The sequence below is a fragment of the Mirounga angustirostris genome, unplaced genomic scaffold (assembly GCF_029215605.1).
Source record: "Mirounga angustirostris isolate CCGP_5_RB_7025 unplaced genomic scaffold, mMirAng1.0.hap1 SCAF_7, whole genome shotgun sequence".
Taxonomy (NCBI): Eukaryota; Metazoa; Chordata; class Mammalia; order Carnivora; family Phocidae; genus Mirounga; species Mirounga angustirostris.
In genome coordinates, this window is record NW_026991715.1 from 127,275,294 (window position 1) to 127,296,878 (window position 21,585).

The following is a 21,585-nucleotide window of genomic DNA, read 5'->3' on the forward strand; positions in this document are numbered from 1 at the left end:
ATAATTAGCTTTGACCAGAAACAATTCACCTGTAAAATTAGAAGTCAAATTAAAAAAATGTTGAACTCTCAGAGTTCCAAACCTGTGTGCTGTTTTTTTTCCCTTGCCTTGCCATATTCACCCTGTCCCCAAACATAAACCTTAGTTACAGGTAAATGTGCTTTAGGTTTGTTCAATAACTCTGGAATGGGATGCTAGTAATCTTGCTTTTATGGTGTGTGTTCACTCACACAGTCCCTTCCTTGATCCTGAGGTAGAAGAGGCAAGCACTGCTATTGCAGAATCACCTAAAGGAAGCATGTGTACAGGGTACTTCTAGATTCTTCCATCCCCAAATAAATGAATTATTTTAACCGCAAGAACTGTGAAACTTAAGGACAAGGAAATCAAATAAACTTTCCTTTGGACTGTGTAATTTCTTAAAACACATTTTCTCTCCTCTTAAGACAAGGTTAGATACCTTACTTCTGAGCTCCCATACTATCCCATCCACAGTCTCATCTTGACACTCACAATTATATTGGCACTTTGTGAGTTTCTCACACTCCCCATGCATCTGTCCATCCCCCCAGAAAAAAAAAAATGCATATTGAAGAATATGTGCTATGTGCCCAATACTGTTCTAAGCGTTAGGGAAGCAACAGTGAACAAACAGACAAAGATTTTGCTCTTCTGGAGCTTCTATTCTACTAGGTGAAGAAAAGCAGGGTTACTAGTAAATAGTCTGATGTCTCTGCAAGTTAGAAAAAGGCACAGGGCCAGGGGAGTAAGCAACAACTTTGTGTGAATTAGGGGGAAAAAAAAAAAAGCCTCTTCCTTCAGTCAGACTCAGGCCCCTGCTAAGGGGAACAGAGGGTGGGCTGGATTTTAGGACTCCCTCCCTCCCTCAGCTGGGTGAACCATCTTCCATGGAAGCAACAAATTATCTGGAGAAAAAGCCAGATGAAGGATCTAGAAAGTGATGTGGACATCACTTATCTAGTGTAGTTAAGGAGGGCCTCTCTGACAAGGTGGCACTGAGCAGAGGAAATGAGGGAGCAAATATACAAACATCAAATTAAAGAACATTCTAACATAACAGCAAGTACAAAAGCCCTGAGATGGGAGCAAGTTCAGTGGGTTCAAGGAAGAACAAAAGAGCAATTACGAATGAGACAGAAGAATGGGTCAGCAAAGGAGCAAAGCACACAGGGCGCTCTAGGCCATCCATTCATCTAAATATCCACCCACCCACCCATGAGTACTGAACACCTACTCGGTGGCAGGCCCTATCTGATCAGCTGTGAACTCCTTGTGGGCGAGAGCTGTTATGATTCACCATCAAGCCTTTAGCATTCAACACAGTATCTGGCCTATTATCAATGTCCAATAACACTTAAGAAACTTGGAATTATCTTCAGGAACTCTCCAGTAGCAGAGATTCTGGCCCCTTAGTATGTGTATCAGTTTCCTATTGCTGCTGTAACAAATGACCACAAACCTCATGGCTTAAAACAACACAAGTTTATTATGTCCTAGGTCTGGAGGTCAGAAGTCTGCAGTGGCTGTCCCTGGGCTAGAGACAAGGTGTGGGCAAGGCCGATTCTTTCTAGAGGCCCTTGGGGAGAATTTTGTTCTCTTGCCTTTTCCAGCTTCTAGACCACCTGCGTTTCTTGCTTTGTGGCCTCATTTTCCATCTTCAGATCCAGCATCTTTAAATCTTTGACTCTTGACTCCTGCTTTAACAGGTAAATACACTGTTAACACTGCCTCTCAGTGTATTTAACCTGACTTAATCTGCTTAGGTTTTAAAAACATCCAGAAGTGACATAGGGAACCCTTACTACCTATCCTTCTCCTGTTCAAAAGCTTACATTATTTGGCAGTGTCTTGCTCCTTTCTCTCCCCTACACATCTCCCCATTTGTAATCCGGTACATCTAGTCACAGTACTTGAATATATACTGTTTCTTCCCATTTGGGGGCTTGGTTTATAATGAACGTGTGGGAGTGTCTTCCCTTCCCTTCCCTTCCCTTTCTCTTGGGGACTTACTCTTCCGAGGAGCCTTTCCATCTGCTGGAACCCCCAACGATTGCTCTCTCAACCCATGGGCTCCAATGGCCTCCTTAACGCAGCCATCATAGTTGAGCTCTTGTCCTTCGATTTTTTTCACAAATATGCAACTCTCATGCTTGAGTTCTTGGCCCTGAGCGGAGCAGAAATTGCTACTCAGTGCCTTGGTCTGTTGCTTTGCCCAGCCCCCTCTTTGCCTTCAGTCGGCCTTTTAACTTTGCTCACGAAGCAGCACCCCCGTCTTTGCTGGAGAGTGTTTCTGCTGCTGTCAGCACCCCGCATTCCAGTTATGCCACGTTGCACAAGGTTGTGCTTTGACACGTTCTGGGAGCATTTCCCCCACACAGCATGTCATGTGTTTATCTGAAGATGGGTGGGTTTAATTATTAAAGGCTTTGCAGTCTGTCTTCAAGTTTATGTAAGGGAAACAAATTGAGGAGTCTTATTCAACCAATGTGAAGAAAAAGGCCATTCTTTCTCACACAATATGATGACGCAGGCACTATTCTACTCTTTTTTTTCTCTGCATTCTTGTAGCACATGATGGACGTTATTGCGAAAATGGGCAGTTTGAAAATTATTCAAGTAGTCTTCACATGTGTACATAGAGATGTTTATACAAAGGACAGTCATCCCATCATTTTTAGGGCTGTAAAAGACCGAAGCATCAATAAGGAACTAAAAATACAGCACAACTGTACTACGAAATACCATGCAACAGTTAAAAAGAATTAGATGTCGGGTGCCTGGGTGGCTCAGTTGGTTAGGCGACTGCCTTCGGCTCAGGTCATGATCCTGGAGTCCCGGGATCGAGTCCCACATCAGGCTCCCTGCTCGGCAGGGAGTCTGCTTCTCCCTCTGCCCTCTTCCCTCTCGTGCTCTCTCTCATTCTCTCCCTCTCAAATAAATAAAATCTTAAAAAAAATAAAATAAAAAATAAAAAGAATTAGATGTGTGTGCCAACAGAGAACAATCTCTCCAAGATATTTTAAGTATTTTTTTTTTTTACGTCAGCTCTCCCCCCAGCATGGGACTTGAACTCACCACCCCGAGTCGCATGCTCTACCAACTGAGCCAGCCAGGTACCCCTTAAGTATCTTTAAAAGTATGATCCAGAAGAGTGTATAAAGTACGCTTCTATATTTAAAGGGGAAAGCTAAATACATGCCTACAGGTACATAGACATAGAATGTCTCAGGTCATCCAAGAAACTGAATAGCTGTTGCCTCTGGAGAGATAAACTAAGGACTGGGAGGAGAGAGATTTTCAGTTTATTTCAGTTGATACCTAGTCATCAAGTCTTGGGAGTTTCTTTTCATACCCCAGCTTCAGCCTGAAGCATTTCTTTCCACCCAAGACTGGTTTGGATGTAGCTCGGTTAAATGCCCAGCTGAGTGTAGTGTTTCTCCAAGAAATCATCTTCTGAGTTGAACGGTTGGCCTCCGTTGAAGTAAGTTCTCCTCACAGGGTGCATGCACTTGATAACTTAAAATAGTTAATAACTTCATATGCCATTTGCATTCTTTTCATTGATTTATCTTTTGTTTTTGGGGTGAGGGGGCATTAAAGATCCAATTAAGCATGCACGGTGTGTAGTGATGAGCTGAAGCCGACATGGGAGAACCGTGTTGTGAGTGAAGGGAGATGGCCCATTGTATTATGATGAAGAATATTTGCTACTTAAATAATTGCACCCATTTCATTGTCGTTTGGGTTTTTTTTTTAAGATTTATTTATTCATTTTTAGAGGCAGGGAGGGACAGAGGGGAAAAAAATCTCAAGCAGACTCCCCGCTGAGCAAGGAGCCTGATGCAGGGCTCCATTCCACAACCCATGAGATCATGACCTGAGCCAAAACCAAGAGTCGGACGTGCAACTGACTAAGCCACCCAGGCGCCCCGTCGTTTGGTGTTTTAATTATGATTCAACCTGTGAGAATTCACCCTAAAGAGTTTTTTAGGAATGAATTATTCTTGTAATGTGATAGTTGATAGAAGGTATTTGATTTTTTTTTTTAGCATGTGCATGTATTACCTTTTCAAAAAAGGAAAGAAGAGAAAAAACTATCTAATGGAAGCTTTCAAATGGTTACAAAGACTACAGACAACCAAGGGGCAGTTTTGAATTGAAGAGCCAGGATACAGCTGCCCACTAGGGGCTGATGCTTGGGGCTGAGGTGCTAATCAGCTGACCTTAAACAAGGGTTCTCCTAGGTTATCTGGGTGGGCGCCATGTAATCACAGGGGTCATCTAAAGTGGCAGGGGGAGTCAAAGTCTGAGATTAAAGATGCTACGAGATGGCAAGGAGGTGACAGATAGTGAGAGACTGTGGACCACTGCCTGCCACTGCGCGTGACTTGGGCGAAAAACACCATCACACCCCGGCGCTATTGACTTGCTCTTGGGAAGCCACACACATACGCTTATGAATGCGCCAAGAATCAACAACAGAGATGCAAAATGAAACAAAAGTTTATTTTCTGCAATACCTTCCGTAAATTACAAAGGCAAAAATGCTAAACTACAGCATATAACTTTTCAATATTTAACCAGAGTACTTAAAATAAATATGCATCCTGAAACAAGATAAAAGGCTACACTTTGTCAGGCGTCCTACAAAATGTCTCAAGTTTTATACTCTGCAGCATTTCTGTGCGGGGGCAGGAGGAGGGGTTTGCTTGTATTAAGGGCTGTGACAAAAAGTCCTTTCACATTTCTTTGGAGCATTTTCGAAACTGCTGAACTATACACAACTTACGGAAAGTAACACCAAGCTTGAAAGCCATTTTTGCTTTGCTGTCCTTGGTCCTCATCCAATAGAGATGAACACATCCTCCGAAACAGCCTGGCACCCTGTGTGCCCAGGCGGCCCAAAGGCACGTGGGCCCTGTCAGGGCAGGCCTCGGCCCTTTCCGTTATATACCTCGGAGAGGTCCATGCTCAGCTGACATTCCTCCTTAAGAACAATGCCATAAGGAAGCTGTGATCAAGTTCAAAAACACTTTTAACCTGAAAGTAAAGTGAACAGAAATACTTTCCCCCATGACCTTTGCCATGCACCGTCATGTGTACCATATCGGGGTTTTTAGTTCCAACACTGGAAAAGTGATCGGTACTAACAGTCCTTCCAGACATCATTTTTACAGGCGCTGGTAGCGCTGGGGCATTCAAAAATACTCAGTGGGTAACAGGAGGATTTACCGTATTCAGAAATGTGCTACAGTTCTAAGGACACAATGGCAGAACGTCCAGGGATACCGGTGGGAGCTCATGTTGAGTTTGGAAAAGGAATAAATACATAACTACCCTTGGCTATAGCGGAAAACTCTGAAGAAAAAGTTAGGCTTTAAAAAAAAGTCGCAAGCACGGTTACCTAAAAATACTTTGTTAATAGAGTCTAAGGTAGATTTCACTTATTTAGGGGTTTAGCTACGAAAACATCTTTAAGAGCCAATAAAAATATTGTAGAGAAAAAAAAAACACTTTTAAAAAAATTGAGGTTAAGAACCATGAGGCATTTCTTTTGGCTGTAAACACGCAGTTTACTGTCCCTCGTTGAACACAAAAGTCTGGATTCCTGAGCTTCACGGATAACAGCAGGAGGCCAGTTTGCATAGAAAATCTGCACTATGTCAACAGTTTGCTTTAAAAAGAACTTCTAAGGACAATTTGCTTTTGTTTTTCAACTTCAGATTTTAGTGAATAGTCTCATCACACCATGGGACCAAGGAGCGTGATGAGCTATATAAGGCAGATGGGGGGAAATGATGGAATGAGAGTTTTTAAAATCCACAGGATATCACAATAAAGGCTCTTCAGCGTGCACCACATAACTAGTGCCAGACTAATTTGGCCAAAAGTTGAATCGTGTTTTAGGATTGGAAACCAAAGGCAAAAAGAGCCCTCCGGTGCTGAATGGCACGGCCCGAGTGTGGGAACGAAAGCCACGTGGAGCGCAGGTCTCAGCATATCCCTCCGGGACCACGAAGCCCCTCAGCCGGTCAGCCACAGAGGAGGGTGCCCACTGACAGCACCAGGACCACACCCCCGGGTGTGGCTGACCCCAGCTCCGGAGTCTGAAGGGGTAACACGGTGTGTCACCTTGGCTGCTGAGGTCTCTAAGCGGTTCTGAGGACAGTCTCCCCCAGGGCCCAGTCCTCAGAAAGCTGCCTTTGGAAAGGGAAAAAGCTCTGCGAGGCCACGGCGCAGACCACGAGTGAACACAATGGCAGTGGCTGCCAACAACTCCAGATCTAATGCAAAGATGGACAACAAGGGGGCAGTGTCCTGCCAAGGAATCCATTTTACTTCTTCTGGGACTGGTTTTTACACATGGTAAGGATCTGCTTCAGTACTTTCTGGACATCTTCGTCCATCTGGCCCTAGGAAATTCAAACAAAGACAATCATTAGAACCCAAGTTGAGTCCTGGCGGTCTGACCCCTAGGGAATGTGATGGCTGGCTGAGATGAAGCCCTTGGCTTTGCCCCTAGATCTTCCAAAGGAATGTTAGCCCTATCGATCCCCACATTTCTATGAGGGACTGAGAGAGAGGGCCCTGCTCTTTTCCCTCTGGAGGATGATGAGGCTGGGTCTACCAGAGCCTCCAGGCAAAGGGTTTCTGGGTCTCAGTTGCAAATGTGAGCCCAGCTAGCCAAGCCACCAAGAGTCATGCGGTGAGACCGTGCTGACTGCTCTAAGAATATGGGCACGCCTGAAAATAAAGCCTAGGCTCCTCCTCCTGGTGGGGGTGGAAGCCACATCCTCCTTCGTTTCTCAACAAATGATGAGGCGGCTCTCCATCCATGGTGTAGGGCTCCTGACAAAATCCAGAGCAAAGCAATAAGCATTTTAAAGCTTCTCAATGTAAAAGATTCTCCTTGAATTTTCATTTGTTCTACTAGTTCAACGATGGGAGTTTGGGTGACATCTGCTGTGGTATTTCTTTAGGATGCCCAGACACTTCACAGGCTGTTAGCATACCTGCACGGCGTACAGAAGATGCATTCTGTAAACAGATATGACCTCCTGGTGTTGTTTCTTGCATTCCTGGAAAGAGATGATTTGACATTGTTAAGAGCTTAGGAGACCTTTAAAGAACAAAACCAAAAAACTATAAGAAAGCTGTGGCCAAATGCTACCCAAGTGATTTCCTCCAGCAAATGCTAGCATATGAGGCTTTTAAAATTGGTGTGGGCTCACTGGGTTGTATATTTCTGACCATTTGTCACTATTTGTAGGGAAACACTTGTCGATATTCTTAGGGGAAAAAATCTACCGATTTCATATTTTTGGTATGTCAACTCTAGGAGAAAATTCATGAAAAAGTAGTTATTACATAATCCCACCTTTGTTGCAAAAAATGTTTGTATACCTACTTATGCAAATACACAGACACATTCTCACAAAATAAATGGTGCAAAGAAACATACCAAATGCTAAAAGTGACCATCTCTGAGTGGTTGGATGATGGACTATTTTTATTTACAGAAACTTTTCCAGAGTCTTCTGTATTTTCCAACTTCTCTACAATAACCAAATATTGATTTAATTTTAAAAAATCTATTCTTTTAAAAGGAGCTATTTGGGGTGCCTGGGTGGCTCAGTCGTTAAGCATCTGCCTTCGGCTCAGGTCATGATCCTAGGCTCCGCGGGGAGCCTGCTTCTCCCTCTCCCACTCCCCCTACTTGTGTTCCCTCTCTCTGTGTGTCTCTCTGTCAAATAAATAAATAAAATCTTAAAAAAAATAAAAAATAAAAGGAGCTATTGGTTTCTCACTATTTGGCCAGTCATAGAGTCCCCAGGGAGCTCAATTATTCAGCTGTCAGAGTACCCAGGAGACGAACAGGGTGGTGGCACCAATCTCAACTGGTTCCTCAGTACAGCTGTTCATGCTTGTTTCTCCTTGTTGAGTTATTATTCCAGTTCCTCTCAGTAACTATTTCAAGAATCTTCACCCAGCTCTGAACTTTTCTAAGGAGATGGTTTTCCTCCTATTTCATGATAAAAATCGAGACTATCATATATAGATCACTTCCAAAGTCTACAAAAGTCCATCAATACCCTTCTCACCTCCTTCCTATGAGTGTCAGAACATGACATGTCCTTCCTATTCAAGGACAACCTTGAAACCTCAGTCCTTTGAAGGTCACACCATTAGAAGGTGGGCTTAGGACCTCCCTCTGTGTTGCTTCCTCTCACGTTTTGGATACCTCCATTCAATTATTTAAAACTTCATCTTCTGGTCATTGTCCTCCTTTCCATCCCTGTATCTGTCATCATTTGGATGACGGCGATACCCACATGCATGAGCCTGAACACCTCGGTCTCAGTTTCCCCAATGTCCACCTCAATGACTTGCTCCTCCTCCTTCCAGCCATACACTCTCACCTGCCTCTATCATTACCTCTGAAATCTCAAAAGAAAGCACCTCACCCTCTGGTCACCAGCTCCTCTCTTTCCAGAAAATGTACTTTAGGCTTCCCCTGCCTCCTGCTGTGGATCTTCAGCCCATCAGACACTGGCTCCTTGGTCACTTCTCTAGGACAGCCCACTGCAGTCCGGATTCTATCCCACCACTCCACTGGGTCTGTCTTTGCCGAGGCTGCCCAGGGCCATCTAAATGTCACATCCCAGTCCTTGCTGCCTCCGACCTATCCCTTCAAGACTCAGCACAAGCATCACCTCCTGCAGGAAAGCCTTTCGAGACATTTCCTCTGTATGCCTGGAACATGTTGGACAACTCTCTACCAATGGAGGCTGACCACACTGAAAATATGGAAAGTCATTGAGTATAAGTTCGGTGAAGGTGGGGACTGTGTCTTACTCACTTTTAGATCATTAGCGCCTTGTAGAATATTCATTAAATGTGTTGAAAATTGTAAAAATGATTGTATGAACCACCAGCATTTTATCTATAAGTGTGTGATAACCGCTTCATCAGAAAAATGACCTGCACAACACAACAGGGAGCTTCTTCTCCTCCCCTGATCAGTCCTTCACTGCTAGAGCTGATAACACAAAAAAAGCTAGTTTTGTACTCTGTGGCCAGCCAGCGTAAGGACTGCAGAAACCTGAATTCACCAGTATCGAGTCTATACTGAAGAAGTCTTACAATCTAGGTCCTGTTTGTCAATGGGAACTAGAGATAGTCCAGGACAGACTAACCCTTGGCTTCACGTGGAAAATGTAACATCCCCGTGTCAACTAAAACTTTCACAAATGTTGTGGGAGGTGAAATGATGACCCTCCAAAGATGTCCGCGCTCCAATCCCCACAACCTGTGGAATGTTACCTATATGGTGACAGGGACCTTGTAGTTGTGATTAAGTTAAGGATCTTGAGATGGAGGAAAAGTTTATTCTGACTATCTGGGTATCCCTTAAACATAATCACAAGGGTCCTTATAAGAGAGAAGTAAGAGGAGGAGGAGATGGGAGGGCAGAGCCAGGGGTGGAGTGATAGGCTTTGAAGCTGGAGGTAGGACCCATGAGCCAAGGAAGTTGGGTGGCCTCTAAAAGCTAGCGAAGGCAAGGAAGTGGATTCTCCCCTAGAGCCTCTAGAAGGAACCAGCCTTGCTAATACCTTGCCTTTAGTGAAACTGATTTCACACTTAACATCTCCAGAGTGTTTTCTTAAAGATTTTTATTCATTTATTTGAGAGAGAGCGAGAGTGTGAGCGAGTGCGATGCGGGGGAGGGGAAAGAGCAGAGGGGGAGGGGAGAAGGACAAGTGGACTCTGCGCTGAGCACAGAGCCCCATGCAGTTCCATCCCAGGATCCTGAGATTACTACCTGAGCCAAAAACTAAAAGCCAGACACTTAACTGAGCCACCCAGGCGCCCCGATCTCCAGAATTTTAAGAGTACAGATTTTTTTTAAAACCAAGTCTGTGTTGGTCTGTTACAATAGCCATAGGAAATAAATACAGATACGAGAGGACTTTCCCAGGTCAAATAAGGAGAGGAGCCAAGAAGCAGCTTCAGACGCACAGATACACACCTATCAGAGATCCTGGCCCCTAATAAGAAAAAGTTCTCGCCACTGCCAGAGACAGTAATGACCGTGGGACAAAGACGGAGAGGGGGTGAACAGTTAGTGGATGCGTAACCACGAAGCCTGCGCCACTGTCCTGCCAATTCCTCCCTTCTCAGAGGTCCGGGTGACCCATCTCGATGCAGGCGACGCCCGGGGATGCCACCACGCCCTCCTCCCGCCCTCACCCTGGAAGTCTTCAGTCAGTTGCTCTGCAGAGCCCCACTCCCATAGGTTGGGACTCTTCTCACCCCAACCTGCACCCCCCCCCCCATCTCCAGCTGAGCTGGTGCATAATCTGCCCGGCCCACCCCCCAGCAGGCAGGGAGAGAAGCCCACTCACAGCCAGCTGGTTCTGGAGCTGTTTGACCTGCTGCTGCAGCGCTTCCAGCTGCTGACTCTGCCTCTTGGATGAGCTCGCGGAGTACGAGAGCTGTGAGAGGCTGTTTAGGGCCTCCTTCAACTTGGTGACTTCCTTCGACATCTCATTGATCTGGCGAGAAAGGAAAACTATCAGTAGGCAAGAAAGGGCCTGCAGAAGCAAAATTCCAGAGCGTTCCAAGCCTTGAACAGAGCCCCTCGTTGGCCTCTGGGACTCGAGACTTTGGAACAATTTCTTTTTTTATTTTTTAAAGAAAGCCCATAAAATGAAATAGGTAACAAAATCAGCAAGCCCACCTGGCCCTCTAAGGCCATTATATTCAAATAAGGTCCCCGGATTAAATCTTGTGCTTTGAGGCATGAGGGTAACAAACGCTATGGCACTGATATCCTTTTTCACTCTGAAAGGGGGGTTGTTGAAAAAATAAATCAGAACCAGGATTTTAGGCATCCTTTATTTGGAGACAGCTATGCCCTCTTCAATAGCGCTGACACAGGCAGTCTGGAAGAAGTTCTAGGAACCCCGATTTCTCTGGACATCTTGCTTTAAAGTAAACACAACTCCCCGCAACCCAGCCTCTGCCTTCCGAATCCCTGCCCCCTTGGCTTTGGAAGCTCTTTTTGAAATCTTCATTATATTAAAGGAATAAATGATCAACAGTGCTCTGACCAGCGCCCTTCGGAACACCTGACCCAGAGGACTGGGGATGCAGAGCCGATTCAGGCTCGGCACTATTCTCCGAGTTGCCCCCTTTGTTTTCCTCCTTCCTCCAAGCCATACCCAGCCCCTCTCTACTCACCTGCTCCCCCCAACCCCTGCCTTCCCCTCCTATCCACCTTTGCCAATGAGGGCCAGGGAGGGTGGTTCTTCCACGGACTCAGGGGAAAGCTCCTGGAGCTTAGGGAAGCAGGATTAAGCCTGGGAATATTTAGGTTTCCATATGATGGAAGAATCTTTCTGGATTCCGTAAGAGTTGAAGTTCAAGACGGGTCACAAATGCCTTTCAGTTTGTGGGTTCACTTCTGATCCCTGCCACTTGGCAGAGCTTCTGTAAAATCATTTTAAAAGGGAAAATATGTGCACATGTGAAAATGCTTTAATATAAGGGGACTGATAGACAATCAGTGGGGTTTTTTTAAACAGAAATGTCCCACCTACTATTCTTAATGTGGCCGTGGGGACAGATGGAGTCACATGCAGAGCTTTTGTGCATTCACAACAGATCAGTGCTAACCAACGCTAAAAACGTTAACTGTGGTAAAGGCTTGCTAGCTAGAAATGGGACAGCAATGCGATCTCACCAACCTTCTTGTCTTTATCCTCCTCCAGTTTGGAAGAGCTCTCCGACTGTCTCTTCATGTCTTCCAGTTCTTCCCGAGCATCCTGGAATTGTTGACGAAGTTCATTTGCTTCCTGCTCTTTGGCCTTTAAGAGAGCCTGAATATTCTCCTTTTCCCTTTTCATTTGTGACACCTCACTTCTTATCTGGGTAAGCTCTGAATGGGCCTTCTCTTTCTCTTTTACCGAATCCTTCAGTTTTGAGGCCAACACACTCATCTCACCTTCTAACGACGACTGGAGCTTTGCGTAGGCAGACCTGGGCACCATGGCGTCCGTCATAGCGGCCTTCTCTTCTAGGAGCTGTTTCTCCAGCCTTGCCACTTCTCCTTCCTTGCTTGCAAGGTGCTCTTTGAGACTGCTTATTTTTTCCTCCATCTCTTTGGCCGTAGCCCGCAGCGTGGTTATCACTTGCAAATGTTCTGTGATGGAGACAGAGTTCTCTTTCTGGGCATCCACCAGCTGTTTGAGCTGGGTCAACTCATGCAACACCTTTGAGTACTGAGACTTCATTTCGGACAGGGCCTCTTCTGCCTTAGCTCTGGATACGTTTGTCACTTGCAGCAGTTTCTCATGCTCCGCTTTATGGATATAGTCAGCTGTTACGTCTTCGAGAGATTTCCTCTTCCTGTAATCCTCCAGCTCTGCCTGGGCTTCTTTGTACAGCTGGGACAGCTCACTCACCTGTTTGTTGAGTTCATCTATCATCCTGTTCATGGCCTCTTTCATGTCCCCGGCTTCGTCCCCAGCCTCCTGGGTCGCCTGACTCTTTAGGGCATCTTTTAATTTCATGATTTCTTCTTGGGCCTCTTGGTACTTCTCAAACAAAAATGCTTTCTCCTTATTCATGTTCTCAATAACAGAGCAATATGAACTTTTCATTTCCTCGTATTCTTCCACGGGAGGCTTGATGACCATACCTTTCTCCTTCTCTACAAGTTTTTCTTCTAACTCCCTCACCTTCTCTTTATTTCTTTCACTTTCTTCCACTGCATTCTGGAGGTCCTGCTTTAGCACATCTATTTCCTCCTCGGTGATCCTTAGCTCTTGGAGACGCGAATAACTGTCCACGCTTTCGGGCGAGACGAGGCCCAGTTTCATTTGCTTCTGCACGTTGAGGACTTCTTTCATTGCCTCCTCGTACTTGCTCTGAGTTTCTTTCAGTTTCTGGCTGAGGTCGGAGCTGTTCTCGGAAATCTCCGCACTGTTTACGCACACCGATTCGGCCCTTCTGGACTGGAGCTCGGCCTGGAGCTGCTGCTTCTCCACTTCAGAGCTCTCAAGTCTCTTCTGCAGGTCTTGCAAAATCTCTTGTAGTTGCTGAATTCGGCCATCGCTGTCGCAAGTGGATTTACTCGAGGAATGTGGTAAGACGGGTGGAGAGGATTTGGAGTCTGGGGGAGAGGTGTCACTAGGTTTGCCCAGGGGTGGAACCAAGTCAGTTTGAGTGGAATGGTAGGATTCAAAGCTCAGGTCTGCTTCTGCCTCCTTGGGTGACTTGGCCTGGGAAAAAGGCAAGAAGGAAATGGCACCAAAGATGTGGTCAGGTGAGCAAGCAACTGGAAGGAGAGAACAAATCCAGAGCTTCTGTATCGGAGAGCCACAGGGTTCCTTTATGTGTACTCTTGCCCCATGACAAAATATGGTCCGGGACATGAGAGGCAGATTAATGACTCTGAGCTTATTGTGTGCTCTATTAGGACCGCTGATGTGTGCCACTTTAAAAACACAAGATTTGTTTTGGCCCTAAAGCCTCTGACTCATAATTTTTCCTTTGCTTATATTATTCCAGTTGCCGAAAGGGGCAATGGGCTTATTAGTACAGCTACTTCTTATTTAAGTTCTTAAATCTGCTAAATGATCAGCTCTACTAAATGAATGGGTCATTGTACATGCACACGCACATATACAAATATGTCATCTATAACATAGACTAAGCATATAATTATGTATAATTGACCAATTGAGCAATTTACAGAAATGTAGTTAATGAATACCTCCTTTCTCAACAGATAATTTGAAACCGTAAAATGCTCGAGGCTAACTATATTAAAAAAAGAAGAAACTATAGGAGATGTTTAAAACAAAGTATCATCTGACTAACCTGAAAAAACCCCATAGTCTCACACTACAGAAGAGTCCGTGGTAGCAATCTCTGTACCCACCTGTAATTTATCCTGTAATTCCTTATTGTGTAAGGTAAGAGAAGCGACTTTTGCTTGCAAAAGGACAAGAAGATCTTGTTGGTCAGCTTCAGAACTTATATCCAATAAGCTATCAGCACCTTGGAAAAGTGAAAAGCAATTTAAAATAATATTTAAAAAAATTAAACCAGTCTTTCTCTGACCTTTAACCAAGTCCCTTTCTACCCAATCCAGGGCTTATTCCTGGTCCTGACTATGAAAGAAAGCCTCCAGCAGCTGGGTAGACAAACAGCAATTCTCGGGTCCTGGGGTTTCCTTCCTGGGGTATTCCCAGCACAGGACCAGATGCCTGGACGCATACAAGCTCATCCGAAAACTGATGGGATTTGTTCATATATTTTCCATTCACCTGATTAAGTATCATACCTTGGTTGCTTTTTGTTCCTCCCATGCCTAGTAAGTCTCATTTCTGTGAATCCTTTTAGAAATATCCTGGTTTACTTCTTATCCCTACCACTGTTACTCTAGTTCAAACTTTATCACCCGGCTTGGAAATCCTGCAAACAGCACTGTAACGAAACTCTCTCTCTCTCTCTCCGTAGTAAAAATATCGCCTTACTCAGGCTAATCTTCCTGAAACATGCGCTTTGATAGGGTCAGTCCTGTGGTTCAAGTGCTTTAATCACTCTCTCTCTCCAAAATTAATCTCCAGACTGCTTCCTCGGGTTAAGGCTTCCATCATCTGGTGCCAATGTACTTTTTCAGGTGTATGGCCCTTGATCTCTAGTAACACATCTTCCTCAGATCCAAACTTTCCATCATACCCTCTATATTCTCAACACAAAGCTGCTGCTTTAATTCTTCATGCATACGACTGCCCTTGCAGCATCTCTTTGGCTAGGTCACTTGTAGGCATCTTTCAGGACCCAGCATTCGATGACCCGATGACCACCCCACCACGAAATGGTCGCCTCTGGATCCCACAATCCTACTGTCGGTAAACCACCACTTTTTGACATCCTACTGATTATCATGCTGAAATGGCATCTAAAGCAATGCTATTATTCAATGTGCTGAGACAAGAACCTTATTCCAGAATGTCATTCAGCACACCACCTCCTTCATACAGTGTTCCTATGGGGAAAAAAAAAAAAAAGTGCTGGACAAAACCGTGTGCTTAGCGGTATTGCTGGATGGCTTTCTGGTGCAAACTCCTTATTTCCTGTAGACTGGCAACAGTTTACAGACCACAATCTGAATAGCACTGACCTACATTCTTTACCATTATTTTATTATTTTCTCACAGGCATTTAATGCAAAGATGAAAACTTTACTCTTAATTTGGAAGGATACAAAATGACATTTCTTCATAGAAATGTTTACTTCTGATGTCTGGTGCCTAAACCACAGCTTTATAGAGTCCCCTTGACATAATGTCTGTTGAGTTTGGAATAAACCAGAGGACTGAGAGCATGACTGTAATTCTAAACTACAGAAATTACTTCTCAAATACAATGGAGGGGTGCCTGGGTTAGGTGAGTGTCCAACTCTTGGTTTCAGCTCAGGTCATGATCTCAGGGTCCTAAGATTGAGCCCTGCATCGGGCTCTGTGCTCAGTGGGGAGTCTGCTTGAGATGCTCTCTCTCCCCCGGCCCCTCCTCCTGCTTGCACACAGGCTTTCTCTAAAATAAATAATTTTTAAAAAAATAAAATACAATGGATGGTTTTTAAAGAATCCAATGTAACAAGTGTACAATTAACATGGATCTCTGCCAGGAATTAGAAAGTTTAGTATTTCTAAATTCTGTAAGTTAAAAGTTCCAAACACATGAAATGCATAATAGGCTAAGAAGGTGAATGTTGAAGCAAAAGGAGCTTTAGAAATAATTTATGTGACATTTTAAATGGACTCTGGGGGTACTATACTACATTCTTAGAGAGTAAACCCACAGGATGGACTCTTAAGGCAATGAATTAAACCTTATCTTGGTGAAGACAGTATGACTGTGTGTGACTTCATTAACACTTTGTCTTTGCATATATGTTTAAAATCCAAAGTGAGAAAGTTAGATCCTGCAGCCACAGAAATGCTCAGTTGGCTCTCCTTTCAGGAAATAACTTGCTGCCCAGTGGCAAGGACTGCTGCTTGCTGACGGCAGCAGAGGACCTCATCACAAAATAATGTTTTATTTAAAATGCATAAAAGGGGGGCACCTGGGTGGCTCAGTCAGTTAGGCAACAGACTCTTGGTTTTTGGCTCAGGTCATGATCTCAGGGTCGTGGGATCGAGCCCCACTTTGGGCTCTGCATTCAGGGGAGCATCTGCTTGAAGATTCTCTCCCTCTGCCCCTCCCTCCTCTTGCGCATGAATGCGCTCTCTCTCTAAAATAAATAAATCTTTAAAATAAAATAAAATGCATAAAAGAGAATACCCAGGCTATAGTAATTTAAGAGCTGATTTTGTAATACACCAAATAACCAGATCTGGCAGCAGGTCTAGTAACTGCCATATTTCTAGCAGAGAGACTGTCGAGGATATTTCCAGATACCCGCGATAAGAGTAAGGTGACATGACATTATCTGTGAATTCTCTTATTGGCAAAGTCACCGGTCTGCTAATATCACTGGGGGTTATTTGTCTATATTCGTAGTTGAAGGAAGTGCTGACATTTAGGGACAAATGAAAACAGAGGTATATTTTTTTCATATCCATGCTTACAGACTCCTTAAAATCCAGGTAAAAGCCTCCAGAAGTAAGGAAAGTGTCAGCCTGTGTAGTATTGGCAGCTCTGGGGTCCCCAGGGCTCCCCAACCTCCCTGCACTCCCTCCCGGCTTGGCCTTTGCTCTCTTTAAATGGCCATGGACTACAGACCTGTCAAAGGGACAAAAACAGCTCTCCCTTCATCTTACCTGTAGTGTTGTCACTTAGTCTGTCTTTGTTTTCCCGTATAGAGCTGATCTCAGCCTGCTGGAACGCAAAAATGACTTAAAAGAATATTCCTGACTGTAGTATTCCATAAGAAAAGCAAGCAAATTTCCCCCCCTGAGTTGACACAGAACAGTTAGCCTTCTAGAAAAAGTTAGAAGATCCCCAGGAAAGAAAATATTTTAAAATATAAGTGAATAGAAGTGACAATTATCTACTGAGGTATAATCTCTAAAACGTTAGGTTCCAGAGCATATAACCTCAAAATATTTTTCAGAAATTTCATTTAGTAAGTATAATACAAATATCTCTTAATGTAATAACTTTATGGCTTTGTCCTAAAACTTGAGATGGCAAATATTACTTTCATAGTGAAATACAAGTTTTACCTGTCTGGGTAATACATGGATTAAAATACATTAGAACTATTTTTTAGCTTTACTATTTTATACATTAATTGCTATTAATGTACTATTATTAATACTTCTAAGAGAAATTGTAGTAAATAAGACCTGTCAGGGAAGATAAAGGTAATTTTATAAGGGACTAAAAAGCTTTATGGTCATGGATTGACAAACCTCTAAAGATTTCCTCTAAACCTTTGTCCTTGAATATCTGTCTGCTAAATACATTGCAAAAATTCTTGCAACTTCAAAGCCAGACTTTCATTTCAAAACAAAATACAACGAGTTGCCAGAAATTACTATGTTTCATCCAGATGAGCCATAGACCTGATAAGAGAGATAAGTTTTCAGCAAAGGAACTTTTGTGAAAGCCCAAATGCTAAAAATAAAGTGGCTCATTTTTGGCAAGTACTCATCTTTACAAAAAGCTGTCTTTTCACTTTATAAAAATAGATGTTTAATTTTTCAGCTATCTTAAGGTACAATAAAGAGCATCCATTTAAAGTTTATGGTGTAAGGGGCTCTGATAGATACACACCCATGGAACCACCACCATAATCAAGACACAGAATATTTCCATTAACCCGACAAGTTTTCTCCTGCTTCAACACAGCCAATCCCTGCCCGCCCCAGCCCCGGGCAACTGCCACTCTCCTGTTAGCATTATCTAGAATTCCTATAAATGGAATGTCATGGGTATGAATTTGTGTCAGGCTTCTTTCACTCAGCATGATGACTTTCAGATTCATCTATGATAATGCTTGTACAGCTCTGCATTCTTTTTTTATAGCTGGGTAATAATTAATTGTATGGACATATCTCATTATCCTCATCCATTCACTTGCTGACGGACATTTGGATTGTCTCTAGTTTTGGGATACGTGAATAAAGCTGCTATAAACATTTGTGTATATAATTTTTTGAGACATACATTTTAATTTCTCTTGGATAAACATCAGTGAATAGACGGCTAGATCATATGTTAGGTGTATGATGAACTTTTAAAGAAACTGTCAAACAGTTTTCCAAAGTAGTTTTGCCACTTTACATTCCTACCAGCAGAGCGAAACAATTCTAGTTCTTCCACATTATCACCAACATTTGGTATTTTTAAACTTTAGCCATTCTAAATGGTGTCACTTCTTATCTTTTGTGTGTGTGTGGGGGGGGAGAGGGTAAATAAATGAAAGTCTTTTTACACTCCTTTTCTGAAAATTGTAATTTGTGATATTATTCTTTGGAATGCATTGCATCCTTTGAGCCATGATTATATTAGAAGATAGTAGGGTACTAATTTAAGAGCATAAAACTTTCTTGCCTTTCCTTGCATAGATATTCATCTTAAGAATTTATTAATAAAGGGGTGCCTGGGTGGCTCAGTTGTTAAGCGTCTGCCTTCGGCTCAGGTCATGATCCCAGGGTCCTGGGATCGAGCCCTGAGTCGGGCTCCCTACTCAGCGGGAAGCCTGCTTCTCCCTCTCCCACTCCCCCTGCTTGTGTTCCCTCTCTCGCTGTGTCTCTCTCTGTCAAATAAATAAAATCTTTTTTTAAAAAAAATTTATTAATAAAATCTAGTTAAAAGTGGGAGAAATGTCAGGTTGACAATCTTTTTCAGATCACTGTGCATCCAAGTTCAAAGAAAATTTATATTTGGTAATTCTTAGATGGGGGAAAGCAATATAGATACCACTGCAATTTCATTTCAACAATTACAATTTTTATTTTCTTTCCAAGCATGATTTCCTAGTGATGGTTAGGTAAACAGTTAGTAAAGTGAAATGTCCCCCCATTTCTTAAAATACTTTCCAACAACAAATCTAGAGAATCAGGTAGAATGGATTTTCTAAAATTAATGCATATTAGTTTACAAAAAACCTTAATTAAAAATATACAATTACTTGTCAGTAAGACATCAAAGAATAATCAACATTTCTTTCTTTTTGATTGGCATTATATCAACTCGATTTAGTAAGAAGACTGGCTATCAGTTAAGTTCTTATCTTTGTCCCTTTTTTTTAAAAGGAAGAAAATTAGTTATTACTTAATGAATGTAATTTATTCATTCTACTCTTTGTGTGTGGAGTCCAGGCCAAGAGAAATAACTGAAGGGTGCTTCATAATGAAAAGGTTGTGAACCAATCACTGGGAAGTCTATTTTGTTTTGCCCAACGTTGTACCACTTAAATCATATCTATTATGTATCTTACGATTCAGAATTAATTGAACACGGAAAGGAATTACCTTGAAGGGTGGTTCGGCAAAAAACACGGATTCTTTTCCCGAAAGTGGTGTTGAAGTTATTGATCTTGGGGAAGACACATCACTCAACTTAAAAGACAAAATGAAAATCACAGATAAAGAATGCTTCTTCATAGTCTTTTCTTCTCTAGTGCCAAAGAATTCACCTACTTAACCAATGCAAATAAATCTAATGGTAACCATCCTTAGTCTCAATTAATTCAAGAGTATTTTCAACTTAATGTAGCCCCTCAAATACTTTCCGAAACCTTGCAGAGTATAACTAAGTAACTCTGTTCCTCTAGTCATGAGAAGCAATTTTCAAAACCTGTAAAACTGTGGCATGTTGAGAATATTATCAGCGAATATGCTCACATAGTTAACATAACTTATCAGAGGAGATATTCCTCTCAACTACTTGAGAGATTTCACAGACATCTGAGCTTCCTCCTCTAGGCAACAGTCACTATAAGCTCAGAAATGAAAGCTGCTTTTAATATTAGCCAACCTTCAATGTAATTAGAAAGGCAAATATATTTTAGCAGTGTTTTAAGAAACCAACTAAAATTCATTTTCAATTAACTGCCTCACCCAGCCACCCATTCTTCCTGCCTTCATGTGAGCTATTAATGTGAGGTACTAAAAGGAGACTGAGCTTCACTTAAGGAAGAAGTTTCTGTCATAAGATTTTGAGAAATTCCCCTGAAGCTTTTATTTATTTTTATTTTTTTTCCTTGAGGCTTTTAAGAAAGATACTGTTCAACTCCTCAGCCTTGCAATAAATAAGAATCAACATTATTTCCATACTAATAATCAAAATCCTTCATACCGCCCTCTGTAATTGAAAACCAGTAAAGAAAATTTTAAATGTGCATTTAAGGGGTGCCTGGGTGGCTCAGTCAGTTAAGTGTCTGCCTTCTGCTCAGGTCATGATCCCAGGGTGCTGTGATCGAGGCCCACATTGGGCCCCCTGCTCAGCAGGGAGCCTGCTTCTCCCTCTCCCTCTTCCCCGCACTCCTGCTTGCTCTCACTCTCTAGTGCTCTGTCAAATAAATAAATAAAATCTTTAAAAAAAATAAATGTGAAAAAAAAATGTGCATTTAAGGGTCAATCCTAAAACATTTCTTTTTGGCCTGAACACAAAATGACAAAATTGTGGTTTTTTGTTGGTGATGTTGTATGTTTGTTCACTGTTGGTTTGCTTTTGTCTTTACCTGGGTAGGACTGATAGGAGGTGGTGGAGCTTTGCGTTTTTTTGGAGTTCCACTTCTTTCTGAGCTTAGTTTAGAGACTTGATCATGCTGGAAGTTATCACAGTCCAAAGAACGGAGGTGGGTTAGTTCGGTTAGTAAAGTCTGAACAAACAGCTTCATCAACCAAATGAGAAAAACCTCAACTGTTCATGCATTTCTTATTTTATCAAGACCTGACATCTACCCACATAAAAATAAGTAATATGCATGCTCCAAGTGCTCTTCCAGCAGCCCATGCTTTAATAGCCAGAAAATATAAAACACAAGACAAAACCAGATTAAGTTGGTGTGGAGAATTGGGAAAGTGGAGGATGGGGAGCTGTCTGCCCCCATTTAGAACCCAGGATACATTCCTCGTTTAGCTTCTGTCTTAATGCAAAGCAGTGGTATTTCTACCACCTTTGCATTATTTTCACTCCTTTCCTTAAAGAATGTTGATATGGGGGCAAGGGGAAATGTCATCTCTGAAGGTTATAGATAAGTAACCCAGCTAGTACCTAATAAATTCAGTATTGACTATTTCCTCTTTATGACAATTTTTCAAGAACCTTGATGTATAAGTAAATAAATACAACAGTCAACTATACATCTCATCAAAAAAGGAAAAAACACTGATGTTTTTAGGGAAAAACTCCAAAATAACAGGGCAATCTTCTCAATTTCTGTAACTCTAACGACATTTTAGAAAAGTTCCAATTAAAATGAAAGGACAAGCTAAACCTCTTATGTTCATTAAATATCTCACACTGCCATGGATGGATGTCTATAATCCATGGGATACACAAGTATTTAAAATATTGTTGTTTGTTCACAGA

General features: G+C 42.6%; 1 protein-coding gene across 7 annotated transcripts in view; it reads right to left on the reverse strand.

Moving 5' to 3' along the window:
* Nucleotides 1–4,506: 4,506 nt before the first annotated feature.
* RAI14 (retinoic acid induced 14) overlaps nucleotides 4,507–21,585 on the reverse strand; it is a 139,719-nt gene continuing 122,640 nt past the window's right edge. For 4 of the 7 annotated variants that reach the window (XM_045862576.3, XM_054504516.2, XM_054504518.2 and 1 more), the window contains 8 exons: nucleotides 20,732–20,818; nucleotides 19,521–19,607; nucleotides 16,860–16,917; nucleotides 13,970–14,088; nucleotides 11,772–13,307; nucleotides 10,428–10,577; nucleotides 7,035–7,100; nucleotides 4,507–6,434 (listed from right to left, as the gene is read on the reverse strand). In XM_045862576.3, the coding sequence (XP_045718532.2) occupies nucleotides 6,357–6,434; nucleotides 7,035–7,100; nucleotides 10,428–10,577; nucleotides 11,772–13,307; nucleotides 13,970–14,088; nucleotides 16,860–16,917; nucleotides 19,521–19,607; nucleotides 20,732–20,818 (2,181 nt within the window). In that variant the 3' untranslated portion in view covers nucleotides 4,507–6,356. The remainder of the gene's footprint in view (nucleotides 6,435–7,034; nucleotides 7,101–10,427; nucleotides 10,578–11,771; nucleotides 13,308–13,969; nucleotides 14,089–16,859; nucleotides 16,918–19,520; nucleotides 19,608–20,731; nucleotides 20,819–21,585) is intronic. The other 3 variants (XM_045862569.3, XM_045862600.3, XM_045862592.3) reach the window with 3 other exon arrangements.